The 17549-nt window shown below is 51.1% G+C and overlaps 1 protein-coding gene across 8 annotated transcripts in view; it reads right to left on the reverse strand.

Moving 5' to 3' along the window:
• SNX29 (sorting nexin 29) overlaps positions 1 to 17549 on the reverse strand; it is a 589016-nt gene that overhangs the window by 134537 nt on the left and 436930 nt on the right. For all 8 annotated transcript variants that reach the window (XM_070230995.1, XM_070230994.1, XM_070231001.1 and 5 more), the window contains one exon: positions 5284 to 5423. In XM_070230995.1, coding sequence (XP_070087096.1) covers positions 5284 to 5423 — 140 coding nt within the window. The remainder of the gene's footprint in view (positions 1 to 5283; positions 5424 to 17549) is intronic.

Raw genomic sequence — 17549 nt, forward strand, 5'->3', positions numbered from 1 at the left:
GCTGACTTTGGGGATGATTCACGTTAGAACAGTCACCGTTTCCTGAGCACCTACCAGGTCCGGAAGGCTCCGAGTCCTGTATCTCAGTGTAGCACGGGGGGGTTCTTGCCCCGGCCTGCAGCCTTCTCTCAGAATGACCTTACACAAGTCACTTCAATGTCCTGCGACTCCAATCTTTCACCTGTAGAGCAGGACGGACGGACGGATGGATGGATGGAGGAATGGATGAATAGAAGAGAAATGTCCATGGAGTTTCTGTACGGATTTTCTCCTCCTTGTCTTTCTCACAGGCTCGGTATTAACAGTGGCAAACACAGAGAAGACGCTGTGTTGAGCTCTTGACGACCTCATACCCCCACAGACCAGAGATGCTGACACTTCTTTTCCCATTTTACACAGAAGGAGACTAAGACTCAGAGAGGCTGAATTCTTGCCCAAGATCCTGCCCCTCCTCGGGGGAGAGGGAGAAGAGAGTATCACCAACGCCCAAATCCCCATGCTCTCCATTTGGGTACCAGGGGTCTCAAACTCATCTGCCTTGGAGGGCCAGGCAGCTGATGGAAATCAGTGAAGCAGGCCAAGGGGGAATGCAAGGCGGAGTAGTCAGAAAGGTGAAGCCTGGGGCATCCTCATCTTATCAGAAGTCATTCACATTTATACTTTATCTCAAAACACTGCCCACACCTAACCAGTCTGCCAGTCCGGCCGCACTTGAGATGTCTTGCATAGGACCTGCGTTCCTTTCTGGCAACTGGGTGATGCTGAGGACTGTGGAGCCTGGAAGGTTCGGGCCGGTCCACGAAAGCAACGTGAGTTAACAGATCCTTGGAAGGAGCTGTGTAATTCCTCTTGGCAGTGACTCGCACGGCAAAAAGCGTCAGCTTAGGTTAGACGAGGCCTGGTGGAGCACAGGCTGGGGCATCTCGACCCCAGCGAAACCCCTACTCGCTGGGAGAACACGGCAGCTCTTATTTCAGCAAAAAATATATTTAGCAACTTTAAGAGTAAATGCAGCAGCAGATGGGGGTGGGGAGTGGGGAAATCGGCAACCGCATTTTCTGCTGAAAATCCAGTTGGGAATTTGTACTGTGACTTACATTACTCTAGCTGCCACCCCCGGAACTTTTTCTCTCCCCTCAAGGAGCCACGGAATATGATGCATTTCCCTAGGATCAATTACTCTGCAGAACAGCATTTTAATAACACGCTAAACAACTGCACAGCAAAGCATTTAAGCCTTCAGCGCTTTGCGGTCCAGTTCCGCAGAATGAATTCTTGGATCCAAGCCTCCCTTCATTAACGGCTTTCAGAAGACTACCTGACGTTTCTGTCGGATTCTGCCAACATCTGCCACGTGTCACGTCTCCGTGTCCACCTTTCCCCGAAACACCAAGAGGATGCAAACAACATGGGCTCCCAAAGGAAGCGGGTAGTGGGGGCTGTGGTTCATCTGCTCACCATTTCATGGGGCAGACCGGTCCTCACCTGGGCCGGATCGACACACAGAGCTCAAAATGGAAAAGAAATAGCCTACTTCCTATCGTCCTACTTTCTAATTCAGACTGCTGCTGGCATTAGCAAGGAAGGCAATGAGATGCAGAGAGATTTAGGGAAAAAATTCAACCTGCTGATTCTTCAACTCTCAGATTTGTGCAGATGGCAGAATACTTGGAAGTCATGATGCCCCTTGCAGAACACAGTGAAATACTGACACATTAAACAGAAAAAGCAGGTCCCATCGAATGCTGGACTCCAGGTTGCACAAGCCTGAAAGTTTTAAGGAATATTTATGCATAAAAACATGAGCTAGTTGTACCCTCTAGCTAACTCCCCTGCCTCCTTTCCCTCTCCCGCCCCACATCGGAATGGGACCTTTACTGAAGTCCAGCAGAGGTCTAGCTAGCAGAACATATGAGGGAGCACAGAGCGTGAGCCAAATGCGCCACAGGTAACCGGAGTGTCTGCTCAGCACATCCGAAGCCTGTGTGGAGAGGCTGCGAGCAGTGGGCAAGAGCCAGGAATGAAAACTCAACTGTCTACCGGGGCCAGGCAGGCAATGCAGGTGGGTATATGAGAAAAACAGCCAAATGCAAACAGCGAATGGCTGGGAAGGTGCAGCTCGGGGTCCAGGAGACAACGGGAGTGGCGCTCAGTGGGGGCAGCGCAGCACTGTTCGTCTGTAGCCAGATGTGGTTGAGGGGAATGGGGGTGGGTATTCGTCTGCCCCAGCTGCGATAACAAAAGACCACAGACCGGGTGACTCAAGCAACAGACATTTATTTCTCACAGTTCTGGAGGCTGGAAGCCCAAGATCAAGGTGCTGGCAGATGCAGTTCCAGGCGAAAACTCTGTCCCTGGCTTGTGGATGGATGGCTGCCTCCTCGCTGTGCCCTCACATGGCAGAGCGTGAGCTCTGGTCTCTCTTCCTCTTCTTAGACGGGCACCAATCCCATCATGGGGGCCGCCCCCCATGACCACAGCTAAATCCAATCATCCCCCAAAGGCCCACCTCCAAACACCATCTCTCTGGGGGTTAGGGCTGCAACATATGAATTTTGAGGGGCACAAACATTCAGTCCATAATCGGGTGTGACCCATCTGATTTTTCAAGAGAAGCTTGATATCTGATTGTTTTTTTCAATCTGATCCCTTCTAATTTTTTGATGGTGGCAACATTTTAATCAAGAAAAACAAATAACAAAACCCCCCTGGACTTGTCAAATAAAACAGGTCAGAGGGTCAGGCTTAATCCACAGGCTGGGGGTTTGTCACACATGCTCCAAAGCATGGGCTATGGCACCAAACAGCCCAGGCTCTGGGGCACCAGGGGACCTCTCCGGGACCTGGAACTTCACGAAATCACCCTCTTGTTGGAAATTTCCACCTCGTGGGCTCCCAGGAAGCCTGGATGAGCTGAAGCAGGTGAAACACTAGCCCACGGCCTATAGCAAGTGCTCCACAAACAAGCAGGGGGACGGGGTGAAGCTGGCCTTTGGACACGAGTCCATTTGCGTTCAGTGGCAGAAAGGGATCTGTAGGGTCCTGAATCAGCATTGGAAAGAACCAAGGAGATCTGTCAAGGTTTATAAGAATGACTATGCTTTTCAGGGTTTATTTTCTTAGTCGAGAGAGACTTTTTTAAAGCTAGCATCTCTTAGGATGAGCTTCTGAGCTGGGATGCAGGCCCGCTGTTTTCTGTGGGCACAGAGACAGAAAGTCATCATGTGGAGGTCACCAGCATGGACCAACTCGGCGGCAGCTCACCTTCCACGAGCCCCAGGTGAAACAACCCACAAGTTCCAACCTGTAATCCCATCTCGCTCAAAAAAGACAACGGAGGAGAGGGCAGCGGAACTGCAACTGTGAGAAAAACCGAAGGAAAAGAGCTGTCTCCCTTCAGCTGGGGTCCAGGCTGACGTTTAGTCAGAAGACGGGTGTCAATATTGTGTCATTTGCAAAACCTCCTAGTGAAAGTCTTTGTACTTTTCAAAGCCCATGAAATTGAACCTTATGTTCTCCATGCTAATTAGGCACAAAGGTTTCTCTCTCAGCTCCAATGAACAGCAACCAGCGTGGCAGAGATGTCACAACACGCTGAGACGCTCGTGTTCACAGGCAATTTTCACAATTCCCATGTTTGGTAAACTCTTGACCAGAGACGCCTGGATGCCCGTGCCAGGCGGAAGGCACCCCAGCTCGTCTGTGTGGGGCAGTGTTTTCTCTTCTTAGACTTGCGGCCAGCAGCCTTTCTCAGCGTCGGGGTCTTAGGACCAACCCTCTAACTCCATTTTCATCAGAGAGTTTAGCCAAAATACACACGACTCGGTAGGAGGTTAATTTCTAACATGCATCACAGGGCAGGGGGCTGCCTTTACAAGAAGAACAGGAAGACTTCTCAGGAGCTATTTGTGGCACTTTCAAAACAGCATGATCAAGGCCCTGGTATCACAAATAGCTGAATAAAAGAAAAACAGTTTTCCATACTACGTATTCTATTTGGAAAAAAAAAAGGCGTCTTTTGAACACAGGCAGCAAGGTACAATTATATCCTCTCATGAAAGCCCTGAAACAATTAGAAAAACATAAGCAAGCAGCCTGGCTACAATTTCAAAGGCCCTAAGCAGGTAAGTGGGGCAGCCTGTCGATGTCTGTCCGGTTGGAAGTTCATTCAACTTGGAGATGCCAGGAAGTGTGACGCCAAAGGTGTCCCCACGGACAGAAGCAGGAATGAGCCCCGTTCTGAGTCACAGCATCACTGCGCCAATGAAACGGATCTCCAAACCCTAGTGGACCATTTTAGGGAGCTACAGTGAAAGGACACTCATTTTCTCCCTGCAAATCAATGTTTCTCAAACGACGAGTCCCAACCCCATTTCCAGGGATCCGCAGGGTTGCTGTGTGGATTTTTACATCTTGTGTTTCCATTATGGTGATGATATTTTAGAAATAGCAGAGTTATGTTCTATAGCATCTCAAGACTGTAAAACCAAGTCCTGCTTCATCATTTCGGTTCCCTAATTCCAAGGATGTAAATGTCTCAGGCTGATAAGAGACTCAGAAGAAGAGAGTGGACTAATCAGAGATTGATGGTGCCTGCCCTAGGGCGCCACGCAATGAGCCCTGAGAAAGGTGGGCGGATGGGCTCAGCAGGCAGACATGCTGGCGAGGCATGTGGCACACGCAAGAGAACCTGCCGCCCACCAATGTGAGCAAAGATCTGGTTTCAGAAAAATGACAGCGTCCACTGCATTGACAGTTTTGAATTGTAATGATTTTGTAAGTGCTTAACATGTAAATGTCTTTAATTTTTTTTACTTTTATAAGAGATATAAGAAGAAATTATACTTAGTTTTAAACTTGTTCATATTTCAGTAATATTAATATGAAAATAATTTAAGTCGGTATCAATGGAAGCCTGTGAGAATTTTTACCTGGGTACATTATCCAAGCTGAAGACACAGAGACCATTTTAGTTCTGGAACACTAATGTGTAGATGTATAGAAAATGCGTCTTTCCTCTGATCAAAATGCACGGAAGTGTGAAACCACGCCGCCCGGAATTTACTGCAAACCAGATCTACAATGCCTGTTTGCAGACCTGCTCTTTCATAAGCCCCGTAGGAACTCCACAACGCTGTGGCCCGAGCCTCCATGTCGGCGCCTCCTACGGCTCCTGAGCCCATGTGGTCCCAGGGTGTCGAGGACAGACGTGTCGTTGCATAATCTCGGAAGAGAGACAGGAGGGCGTGCTGGGCGGGGCACGCGCACGAGCACGGTACTCACATGAAGAAGGGCACAAGCTGAACCAGCGTCTCTTTCTTGGGGCTGGCGGCAAACTCGGGGACCATCTGGATGACCTTGTTCATGACACTGCGTAGGTAGTTCTGGAGCAGCTTCCTCCGTTCCTCCACGAACTTGGCGTCCTGAGAAAACGGACAGAAAGGTGGGCTCAGGCGTGCTTTCCTCACCCATCCAGAAATGACCCCGGAGAACATATCAGCCATCACCACCCCGACAGCTTACGTTTACTGAGGGAGTGCCACGGGCTTGACACAGGGACGATGCTCACGATATTATCATTATTCAGTGGGGAAAGCAGGTCCATCAAACTACCTACATTGCCTTCCTATGAATGAATGAAGGCTTCGCAACCAGGGCTGCTATTTACTGAGCCCCTGCGATGTGCCACGTGCGGTCCACAGATAGAACAAGGAACACAAATGGTGGAGGTCACGGTCCAGTAGGGGAGACACAAATGGATCCAGTGACCCACAGGTCACCATAGAATTATTAACACACTAAATGCCACTCTTCAGAGAGCGGGCTTAATTTTGCCTTCACAGGAATTTTCTGAAATACAGATAAGTTGCCACTATTTAAGAAAGATTTTATTAACAGACAAAGCCCACCTTCTCTTGACAAACTCAGAGACATGGCAACACAGCCCTGCCCATAGGGCCACGCCAGGCACAGGGGCCCAGGTCTGCACAGTCTCCACCCCCCGTGCTTGGGGGCTCTGTGCTCCGGACCCTCCCCACTCCCACTCCCACCTGCCGGACCCCCGTGTTTGCTTGGGCCTGGGAGGCAGGGCTGGGTTCCCAGCTGTGCATCTTGTGCAGTCACACAGGGTCAGAACTTGGACCTGTGTGATGGTCTGCTGTCCCTATCTTGCAAGGCTTAATACTTCTGGAACAAGGGGCCCCACATGTTCAAGTGGTCCTGGGCCCCACAGATTCTGTAGCCTGTCCTGCTCATACACGTCTGCACTGGGGGCCTTGGCTTATAACAAAGAAGCCCTGGCCAGTGTAGGGGCCGGAAAGGCTTTCCTTGAGGAAGTGATGCTCCTTCTAGACTGAAGGCCAAGTCGGGTAAATAAGGGAACAGCAGAGAGAGGGTGGCAGGAGGAACAAGCCATTCATCCTCACAAGAACAGAAATTTCTCTGATGACTCTCACATGACAAAGGAGGAAATTGTGGCTTAGAGGGGGCTGGGCAGCTTGCCCACAAGGTCCCACAGATGGAACGGGACACTCACCTACATGCTGTCCCCCCGCCTGGTGCCAGCACATAGTCGGCCCCAGACATGGGCTCAGTAACAGTCAGAATGAGGCCACGTGCTCAGAGGCACCTGAGATCATGCCCAGTATGTTCCCTGGTCTCAGAGGACAAGTCTCCACAAGGTCCTGCTAAGGACCTGAGCATGGCAGGGAGGTTCTTTTATTTTCGAGGAAGATTAGCCCTGAGCTAACATCTGCCACCAATCCTCATTTTTGCTGAGGAAGACTGGCCCTGAGCTAACATCCGTGCCTATCTTCCTCTACTTTATATGTGGGATGCCTGCCACAGCACGGCTTAACAAGCGGTGCGTAGGTCCATGCCTGGGATCCAAACCAGGGAATCCTGGGCCACCAAAGCAGAGCATGCGAACTTAACAACTGCATCACTGGGCCGGCCCCTAGGGATTCTTTCTTAAATGTTGCCAGACTTAAAAAATAATAATGCAGGAGGCCTAATGAAATTTGAATTTCAGATAAACAATGAATAATTTTTCAGTAGTCCCAGCTCAATATTCAATAATTCATAATTTTTCAGAATTCAAGTATGTCCCATAGAATAAAACCTTTCCATGTAATATTTGGGACACACTTATACTAAGAAATTATTGTTAATCTGAAATTCAAATTTCACCGGGCAGCCTGCACTTTCTCAGGCAACCCTCCTGCGAGCACAAGGTGGGAGGAACACGGAGCGTGTGCTGCCAGCAGAGGTGCCCGGGACCACTTCAAGGTCACAGCAAGGTCTTCTCGCCCAAAGCCACCCCCTGATGAGCCGCCCCAGCGGGGACCTTCCTCCAGAGGGGTGGAGCACTCACACACTGCCACTGGCCACTCCAACTGCATGGCCAGTGCAGTCCCAGGCCGGTGGCTAAAAGCTCCTGCAGCCCGGCGGGAGGCGCACTGTGTGAAGAGTGGAGGCATCGGCCAGCAGAGCCATCGGGCTCCACTCAACGTCTGAACACCAGGTTCTCCTCTGAGGTCTCCAAGTTTCAGCCCGCCATCAAGCAGCCAGACACCCTCCCCTGGGTTGACACGCTGTCTGAAGTTAATCTGGCCTCGGTGGCCATTTGCAGGAGGAGCCCTCAAGGGCCGCCTGAGAGGCTCTGTGCAGGGCGACAAGGAAGGAGCTCATTGGCCCTGGAAGAACTCGGGGAGACGCCTTCTTTCTTGGAGGGGGGATGCTCAAAATGCTCTAGAGCAACAAGGAGAGACTGGAGATGGTCTCCATGCAGCTTGTGAGGTGGGGCTGGGCTACAGGGTCCTAGCAAGGTGAGGATGCCCAAAATGAAGGTCACAGGATCCCGCCCAGGAGTCAAATCCACCCATTTTCACTTGACTAGTGGCTCCTCTCACCCAGGTCCCAGGGCAACAGTGACTGGCAGAAAGGTTATCACCCTGGAGGAATCCCAAAGCTTTCCCACATACTCATTTCTCGAGATTGCCAGTCCCTGAATATCCTGGGCAGCTCCTGAGAAAATCCAGCACGGCAGCCATCTGAACTTGACATGGAGCAATTTTTCCTGAGCTACTCAGAACAAGCAAGGCTGCACTGGTGGAGACTTTATCCATGCTCTGTGCCCAGAGCTTTCCTTGTGCCACGTCCTTACAACACATCTGAGGACGCGAGCTGAAGCTCAGGAAGAGGAAGGAACTTGCCGGAGGGCGCAGAACCCCGAGGCAGCTGAGCAGGGCCCCAGGTCTTCGGCTGGCTGCAATTAGAGCCACTCTCCATACAGAGGCATTCTTCAATTTACAGAAGAAAAAGCCAGGGGTCCTCTAGACTGCAGGCTTCCCCAAACCAGATTCAGCAGCCAGAATTTCCACTCGCAGGACCGGAAGCCATTTACTGTGTAAAGAGGGGGCAGCCTGTCACCTTGTGCCTGACTGCTGACCTCTGCCCAGGACGCTGCTTCCCTCGGGTCTCAATCTGGTCCTAGAGGTGTCGACACCTCAAGTGGCCGCACGTGACCTGGCAGAATGCAGTGCAGCAGTAAAGATCTCAGAACAATTCATGGAGGGCTCTGGTCTTTCTGGTGACTGCCATTTCATTTTTGTCTTTTTATTATGAAAATTTCAAAATACGGCAAAAAGGAGAGCAAATGATATAATGAATCCCCATAACCCTTTTTATCTAATAAAAGTCTTAACCCTTTCATATTTGCTGCATCATTTTTAAAGTAGGCTTTTTTTTTTTGGTGAGGAAGATTGGCCCTGAGCTAACATCTGTTGCCAATCCTCCACTTTTTTTTCTTCCCCAAAGCCCCAGTACATAGTTGTATAGCCTAGTTGCAAGTCATTCTAGTTCTTCTATGTGGGATGCCACCACAGCATGGCTTCATGAGTGGTGTGTAGGTCCGCACCCAGGATCCGAACTGGCGAACCCAGGGCCACGGAAGTGGAGCACACAAACTTAACCACTTGACCACAGGGCCGGCCCTGTGCTGCATCATTTTTGTTGTTTGCTAAGGTGTTTTAAACTGGATTACAGTCATCGCATTTCACCCCTACATACTTCAGTGTGTATTTCTAAAATACTAAGAACATTTTTCCTATTTAACCACAATACCATTATCACCTCCACTGAAATGAATGACAATTTGTTGGTGTTATCTCACACCTAGTCTGTATTCAAACCTTTGAGTTTTCAAATGTGCCTACTGCTTCTGGAATTTTTAAAAAGGGGTTGTAGTCCATCCCAGAAGGAAAGTGCAATTCTTCAGCTGGCTGAATGCAACCCCGTCCAGAGCGGATGCCCCTCGGGGATCAGTCTGATTCTGACCTTGTGGTGAGGATGGCGTTGCCTTTTCACCACAAGCCACTAACGGCTTGTATGGCCTAAAAATATTAAAATCAAGATATTTTTGCATAAAATCTAGATTCCTGGCCACCTTGAAAAATGGCCCTCATCAGCTGAAGCAGTGCCACCATCCCACCCCGCCTGCTCCCCTCGGTCCCATCCCCTGCCTGGCCTCTGCGGGACCCCTAATTTATACCACTTGTCCAGACAGTAGGATTGGCTGAGGCCCTACAAACCATCCAAGAGGCTGCCCTGGGAGATGATCACATTACGAGGCGACATTCCTCAGGCAGGCAGAGCGACCTGCACTGCCATTTAGCAGCCCTACGGTCACGTGACTGAACTGCTCGGAGCCTCGGGTTTCTCATGGGGATAGGGATGTTGCCTACCTCCTTCGTGTAACCTAGGCTAAGCACCCGGGAGCCAACATCGCCTGCCAGGCTCTGTGACAGAGGCTGATGGCTCATGCATGTTTAGCCAGGATGCTTCTCCTCAAGGAGTTCCTATGTGCTCAGGGTGAGGACAGGCAGGTGCACGGTGAAGGCCCAGGAGGGTGGCAAGTGCTGTGACGGTGCGATCACAGGTGCTCAGGGACGCCAGCAGGAAGTCTGCATGAGGAAGGCGGAGAGGGTTTCACTCCGAGGAAGCCACCGCTGAAGAGGCTGCTTCAGCATCTCCTGGAGGAAAGGCGTCTGTGCAGTGGTCTAGGTAGGTGTCCCCAGTGCGGGAAGGGCATGCCAGGTGGAGGGAATGGCAAATGCAAAGGCCATCAGCAGAAGGCAGGCCCGCATGGCTGGGCTCGGTGGTTCAAGAGAGACCAGACAGCAGCCGCCACAGGAGTCTCATCATCTACAGCCTTGTAGACTGCAGAAAGAAGGCGACGCGAGGTGGAACACAGGAGGTGCGGGATCTCATAAGCATTTAGAAAGACTGCCACGGGGGAAGTAGGCTGTAGGCAGCCTTAGGCAGAGAGAGCTTTCAAAGGTCTATCGTACTACTTTCCTGCTTGAAATTCTTCAATGGCTCCGCATGAACTCTGTCCACCTCCCAACACGCACAGCTAAACCCTCAGCGTGGTTGACAGGAAGCTTTGAGACGTGGCCCAGCGCGCCCTGACCCCCTCACTTCACATCACCGTACCCCCGACCTCCGCCCACCTCAACGCCATCACCATGTCAGCCCTGGACCTTTTTCTTGTGTCCTACACTGTCTCCTGCTGTCTTCAGACCTTTCCCAGGCTGTTCCCTTGGCTTGGAACGCCTTGCCATTTCGGTCTCTGCTCTTGAGGCCCCACCCTCGAGAGGCTCCTGGACATGCTGGCTAAGGCAGCCCAGGCACGCCCCGGTCCCAGCCCTAGCCCTACCCGTGCTCTCGTTTCTTTACAGCTTTTACTGCTGCCTGGAACGGTCCCACTGGTTTATCGTGCACCTCCTGCTTCCCCACCTCCCCAGTGGATTTTAAGTCCCAGGATGGCAGGGACCTGATCTGTCTGTTCACCCCTGTACCACCAGAGCGTAACACAGTGCTGGAGATCACCAGAGGCCACGTAAATGTCTGTTGCAAGAACGACTAAACGTGGGGGATGGATTCAGGGAGGCAAGGCAGGCCACCAGGGAGAGCGGTGTGGAAGCTGTTGCCAGGTTCAGAGGAGAGGTGGCAAAGACCCCTGACAGGGGAGTAGCATGGAGACAAGAAGGCTGGCCTCAAAACTGCTGCCTGGTTCCGAATTCCCTCTGGGCCGGGAGCAAAGAGCAGAAGACGGGGAAACAAGTGAACGAAGACAGGGAGCTGGTCCTTCAGAGACCCCATTTTGTCACACGGGAGTCCTGGGAGATCAGCATCTGTGTGGGGGCCTGCCCCACCACGTAGGCCCAGCGCCTAAAGGGCCATGGGGTATTTGTGAGTTTTTCAGTTGGGCTCCAGGGGCCACAGCCAAAATGCGGCATTAGAAGTGATGGGACTGGATGGAAGCCCAGCGCATGGCATCTGCCAGACCCCTCTGGTGGCCGCTTAATGAGTCCTCGCTGCCCGTGGCCCTGCTGTCATTTTGTGCGGCATTCCTATCATAATACCATTGTCAATTATGGCTTAGAACTAATAATAGAGAGCTCTGGGAGTTAGTCCTGCTTTAAAAAAGAACACTCAGAACTATTTTAATGGGAGTGTTTTTTTCCCCTCCAGAAAAGGTTAATTTTATTTTGAGCTTCAAGAAGATAAAGACACCATCAAATTAAGAATAGCTATTTTAGAAGCAATGGAATATTGTGAACAAGACGACAAGGTACGGTTCCTAGACCAAATGCGAGGACCCCCGCCCCTGCACTGTCTGACACTTTCTTTTCTGGGTCCTTCCTGATGAGGCACCTTCTCAACCACGTCCTACCTCTCCAAGAGGACCGTCCCCAGGAGGTGCCCCGGGTGTGGGCCACCCAGTGGGCAGAGGTGACTCTGTGTTCCAGAGTCCTTTTCATTTTCATCTAAGGATATCATGGCATTTTATAAAATAAATAGAAGGTCCGGTCCATCAGGAGCAGCAAGCAGCTCAGGGCCTGTCGAGGGACGGCTGCTTCAGAGGCAGCAGATCTGACAATGCGTCACTGGCTAGAGAATTCCAAAACATTGACTCGAGTCCCAAGGAGCCCAGCATTAAGGTCCTCCGGCTATGCCCTCCTGTGCCCCATTCTCATGAGACTGGCTCACCCACCCTGTTTCTTCTTCCTGGGCACAAAGGAAGACAGGATTTCCCAGCATCCCTGCAATGAGATGGGAGCCACGGACTAGGTCTGGCTGATGTGACGTGAGTGGGAGGCAGGCAGCCACGTCCAGGCCTAGCCAGGACAAGTGCCCTGCAACTCTCCCCATTCCCTCTCTTCCTTTCCTCCAGGAGTGGGGAGGCCACATGTGAACATGGCAGAACCAAGGAAGGAGGGCCACCAGAGGCACTCGATCTGCACTGGGCTGTGACATAAATGTGAAATCAACTTCATTGCTGAAAGCCAACGAGTTACCGATTTCTACTACACGCTGTTAGAGGCACTGGGGCTAATTCTGCTGATTCCCACATGGCTCACTCCATGGCTATCTGCGCATGCCTGCCCATGTCCAGGGCAGCGTATGCTGAGTGACTGTACACTGGCACAGAGACGGGGCCCCTGCACTTGGGGAGCTCAGAGTCTACACGGGAAGGAGACCAAAAGCAGGTACAGGAACACACAGTGATTAGCACTATGGCAGAGACGGTGTGGGATGGATGGGAGGAAAGAGGATGCACTCAGCCTGGGAGAAGATGTCTTCAAGGTAACACGTGAAGAATGAGAAGAGGGCAAAAGGAGGCAGGGACCAGTGAGGAGACCGCCGAGGTTACCCAGGCAAGAGATGCCGGTGGCATGCCCTAGGCCGGTGGCTGGGAAGAGAAGTGAATGGATTCGAGTTCTCTTTTAGAACCTAATCCCAGGCGGAACATGCTGATGGGTTGGAGTCGTTCATTCACTCATTCAATGATCCAGTCACATACTAGTTCACTCATTCATTCCAGATATTCCTCGGGGGCTTACCGTGAGCCAGGCGCCAGGAATAAAAAGATAAATAAGACTGGATCCTGCCTTCATAGAGCTTACAGTCGGTGGGGAAAGACGGACAAGTCAGTCATCACCAAACAGTGTGATAAAGCCATGAACACGCATGATTCAGCAGGCACAGGTCTGCTGCGGGGCATGTGGGGGCGCCTTCCCAGGTCATGCGATGTTTAATTATTGTGATTGTAGCAGCAACAGCAGGAGTCGTCGTCACCATCAACGTTTACCGAGCATCTTCTCTGCCACACACCGGGCGAAGCACTCACATGCCTGTTTGATTGAATTTATTTAGTATTCCTGTTTCAGAGAGAGGAAGCCAAGACAGAGAGGGTGAAGCACCAGTGCCCAGACACACAGGCACTGAGGGGCGGGGACAGGAACCGGCCCCAGGAAGCCCGTGCCCTGTATCCACTCTGCTCTAAGAGGGAGAGAAAGATGTCCTGGCCAGGGAAGAGCCTGGAGATGCTGAAGACCACAGCTGGAAGATAACCACAGGGTTTACGATCGGGGGGCACTGGCGGGGGCCTGGAGGGGAAGGCAGGGGCAGACTTGGGAGATCGGTCAGAGAATCTGGACTCTACCCTCAGGGTGACGGGTATTTTAAGCAAGAGAGTGACAATCAGCTATTCCTTCCTTGAGATTACAAAGAGGAGTCCGATGCTTCAGTTCCTCTGTCCAGTGTGGCTGAGCTGGGAGACGCGGAGGCAGCTCCTCTAACCGCAGGCCCCATCCCGTCACCCTCGGACGCGGGGATGAGCGCGCTCCACTGCAAATACTGCAAACCTGTGAACTCCGCTTCATTACAAGGGTAACGCCTGAGCAGCTGTTTCTGGGGAGCCCATTGTGCAATTGCTACTTGGGAGAGCGAGGAGAGAAAATTCCTGTTATGGCCATTCTAAACACTCTTGACAGGGACGTCTCAGAGCAATGAAGAGCAGGGCATGATGGACCCTCGCAGCAGCCTCCCCAACATCACTGAGCCCCCTTATAAGCTTCTGACCAGGCGTCTTCAGCAGAGCTGCACGGAGGGTCTTCACTTGATTAACTCAGGGAAATAATAAACACATGAACTGAGAAAAGGACACTGTTCTAATCTTTACACTGATGATGGGCTCCGAGTGGTCACAAGGGAGGTCCTGATGTTCACATCTGGGCCAAACAGCTGGGAGAGCAACCAGGCTGGTTTAAATAAGTTTCGTTTAACAAGCTTTTCGCTAGGTGGTCACCAGCTGGAAGCCACCGGATGTGAATGAAAGAGGGGAGGAGGGCTTTATTTGGAGTAGTTTGGTAGGCGGGGGGAGAAGAAGGCTGGGACGTCTCTAAGGCACCATTGGTGAGAATTCAGGCCATGAGCCTCTACAGACACCCACGCATTTAGAGCCCAGAGTCGCCGTCCCTCCTGAAGGGACAGGGAAGCAAAGTCCTGCTAAGTACTTTATGCCAGCAGCTCAAGGCCACCGCCATTTACCAAGCAAGCAGTTTGGTAATTGATTGGGAAGGACAGAGAAAGACAAGAAACAGCCCTCGCCCTACGGAGGTCACTGTCTCCTCCCTCTCTGAACAAGCACTGAGTCCACAGGATGTTGCTGAGTTACCCATTCAAGCAAAGATTTATTTGACACCTCCTCTGCCAGGCCCTGTTAGGAGAAGTGAAAAACACCCAGCTCTTGTCCTAAAGGTACTGATGGTCTGTCAGTCACTCACACATTCAAGCAGCCATCAGGCACCACAGATAGAGCTGGCGTGAGCTCTAGGGTGATGTATGCAGCAAACCCTACAAGCTAATGGGCATGAGAAACTGGTACCCAGACATCTCCAGTTATGCACAGAAACCAGGAAAGACCAATTCCTTCATTTCAAGCATGGAATGAAAATATATTCCTGCTCAGCCATCTATGGCCATCTGTGGTTTGACGTGGTTGTGGGGTCACAGGCTGGGAAGCGGGGGACCTGGGTCCTGGTCTCATGCTGCCCCCCACCCTGTGCATGTTCTGGGGAAAGCACGGTCCCCCCTGAGCTCAGTTTCCTGACTTGCTCATGGAGTGGGCAGGTCAAAGGATCCCTTAGCTTCCTTCCTGTGCAGACACATTATGATCCTTGATTTAGTTAAGCCTAATTTAGTTAGTGTAATTCCTCCTTCCATGCCAAGTTTTGAGACTAATTAAAGAAAAATGAGAGAATCCCCTAGGTATTCTCATCCCACATTCTTCTCACCAGCTACAGGGCTTCTTACAGCACAAGAGACAACGTAAATAACCCAGCCACAAAAAGGATGCGACGTAGCTAGTTTGTTAAGGAAAAACGCATAATGGCCTGATATGACCCCAAAATCAATAGAGCAAAGACCTGAAGAATCCTGAATGACCACGGGTCTTCCAATAACCCTGACCTCTGTAGCAGGACCCTCCCTTAGAGAGGAAAAAGCACAAACTCACCCATCAGCTCACTACCTTATTTAACCTTCCATCCGTCAGTGCCTTTTTATTACTTGGCATCCACTCTCCCAGGAGTTACTTTGACAACTTTAAGGTCCTTGCTGTTTTTCCCCGTTGACTTTTCTCCCCATCCTTGGCCCCTCTCCTATTGTGAAGTAAAAAACTGCTGCTATTGGCTTGTGGATAGGAAAAATATAAGGCCATGGGAGAGGAACAAGGAAACGAGCCATCCTCATGACAGCAGCTAACGCTGCGGAGCTCACGGGCAGCACCAGGGCCGCGCTCAGCCCTCCTGGGTGCTGGTGACGGGGTGATGCTGTGATTACCATCATCATCATCCCTTTCACAGCTAAGGACACTGCGGCTCAGAGGCCTTCCGTGCCATGCCCAAAGTCAACACCTAGAAAGTGACGGCGCTGGGGATGGAACCCAGGCTGTCCAACGCCAGAGCCCTTGCTGCTAATCACCCGGCAATATTTTCAATATTTACTTAAAGGAGAAAGAAGATCAACATTTCTTAAAGACACTGACCAGTTTACAGTTCGAGGCACATTTCCAGCTGGGCGCTCATGTAACCCCCCAAACCACCCAGCACCCTGGGCAGTCTCAGTCCCACTGCATGGGCGGGGGCCGGGGGATGGTATGGGACAGAGGACTGAAGAGGTTACTTACCCTTTCCAAGGCCACACAAAAAGTAGAAGGGCCAGAACTCAAATTCTGGACTTTTTGTTCCAGACTCTACCATCTTTGCACTAAATTGCCCTAAATTGCTGCCCCCTATTTTGCATAGAACACTGTGTGTGGGGAAGGCAAAGAAAATCATGAACCCTGCCTTTCTAATGGGTAACAGGAACTCCCAAGAAACTAAAAACATCCTCACAATAGACGCATAAGGAACGACAGCAAGAATCACCATCATCACTAACATTTGAGTGCTTACTACAGAAAAGTCTAAGTCCTTTGCACCTGTTCCCTGGTTTCATCCTCTACACGACTTTCCCGGGTGGGTTGCTCTACCATTCCCATCTCACAGATGAGGAGTCAGAGGAGCAGGAACAGGAGGAAACTGCTCGAGCTCATGGATCTGCTAAATTACGGAGCTGGGATGTGAACCCGGGTCCTCTGACTCCGTCAACAGCATATGCTAAAGCCCCCACGGGGAATGGCGAGGGCCACCGGAGACTGGTGGCCTCCCCAACCGTGTCTGAATAGGACTTTCCACATGACACACAGGAAGAGTTATGAGTCTGTCAGCAGCCCCGAGGCTGGGTTCTGATGGCCTCTGGGTGAAACGTTGTGGGAAGACAAAGGGTAGACTCAAGAGGACATCACAGACCCAAAAGTCCTCTCCACGCTTCCTTCACGGAAAAGGCCACAGGGCTTAGTGCCGGTACCAAATTCAACCTTGTTCTCCTCCTTGGTCCGGGAGACCCTCCTTCTCCCACTCAAACCATCCCTACTGAGGTTGTGGGCAAGCCCAACAGCTTACAAGATCTTACTCTAAAAATGGGAGGAAGACAGACCAGACCCCCAGGGCTGGGGAGCTCGAGGAGGAGCACAACACATGACAGAGCTTGGAGACTGTGAAACCGCACTCATGTGCTATCAGTGAACTATGCTAAATGTCAAACAGAAAATAAATTCCCTCCCCCCACATCCCCCCCCCCCCAATCTCCCATAATGAAGGCATACCACACCAGGCCTTAACTCAAACAGGAAAGAAAGCAAGTCTCTATTTCAGAAAAGGAACAGAAGATCCACACAGGGCTCAAGGTACATTTATTTTCTCCTCCCACATGCTTCTCATAACAATGGTAACAATAATAATACCACGGCCCCCCACTTTATTTCGAGCTTACTATGTGCCAAGCACCATGTGAAGTGTTTACCCGCATTATTTCAACATTCCCCTGCAACAGCCTTATGAAGTAGACACTAACATCCCCATTTTGCAGATGAAGAAACTGAGGCTCCAAGAGATTAAGTGCCTTCTCTAAGAGGAACGGAACTGGGATTTACAGCCACGTCTATCTGAGTTCAGCTCATAATCACGATGCTGTCCTGCCTCTTAGGATCAATGTACTCACAACCATGGGAGACCTACAGCTTTGCTAAAAACAGAAATGAAAAACAAACTAGTCCTGCAGTTCACACAGGGTGAGCCAAATACCATTGTTCTAAAAAC

The sequence above is a fragment of the Equus caballus genome, chromosome 13 (genome assembly GCF_041296265.1).
Source record: "Equus caballus isolate H_3958 breed thoroughbred chromosome 13, TB-T2T, whole genome shotgun sequence".
Lineage (NCBI taxonomy): Eukaryota > Metazoa > Chordata > Mammalia > Perissodactyla > Equidae > Equus > Equus caballus.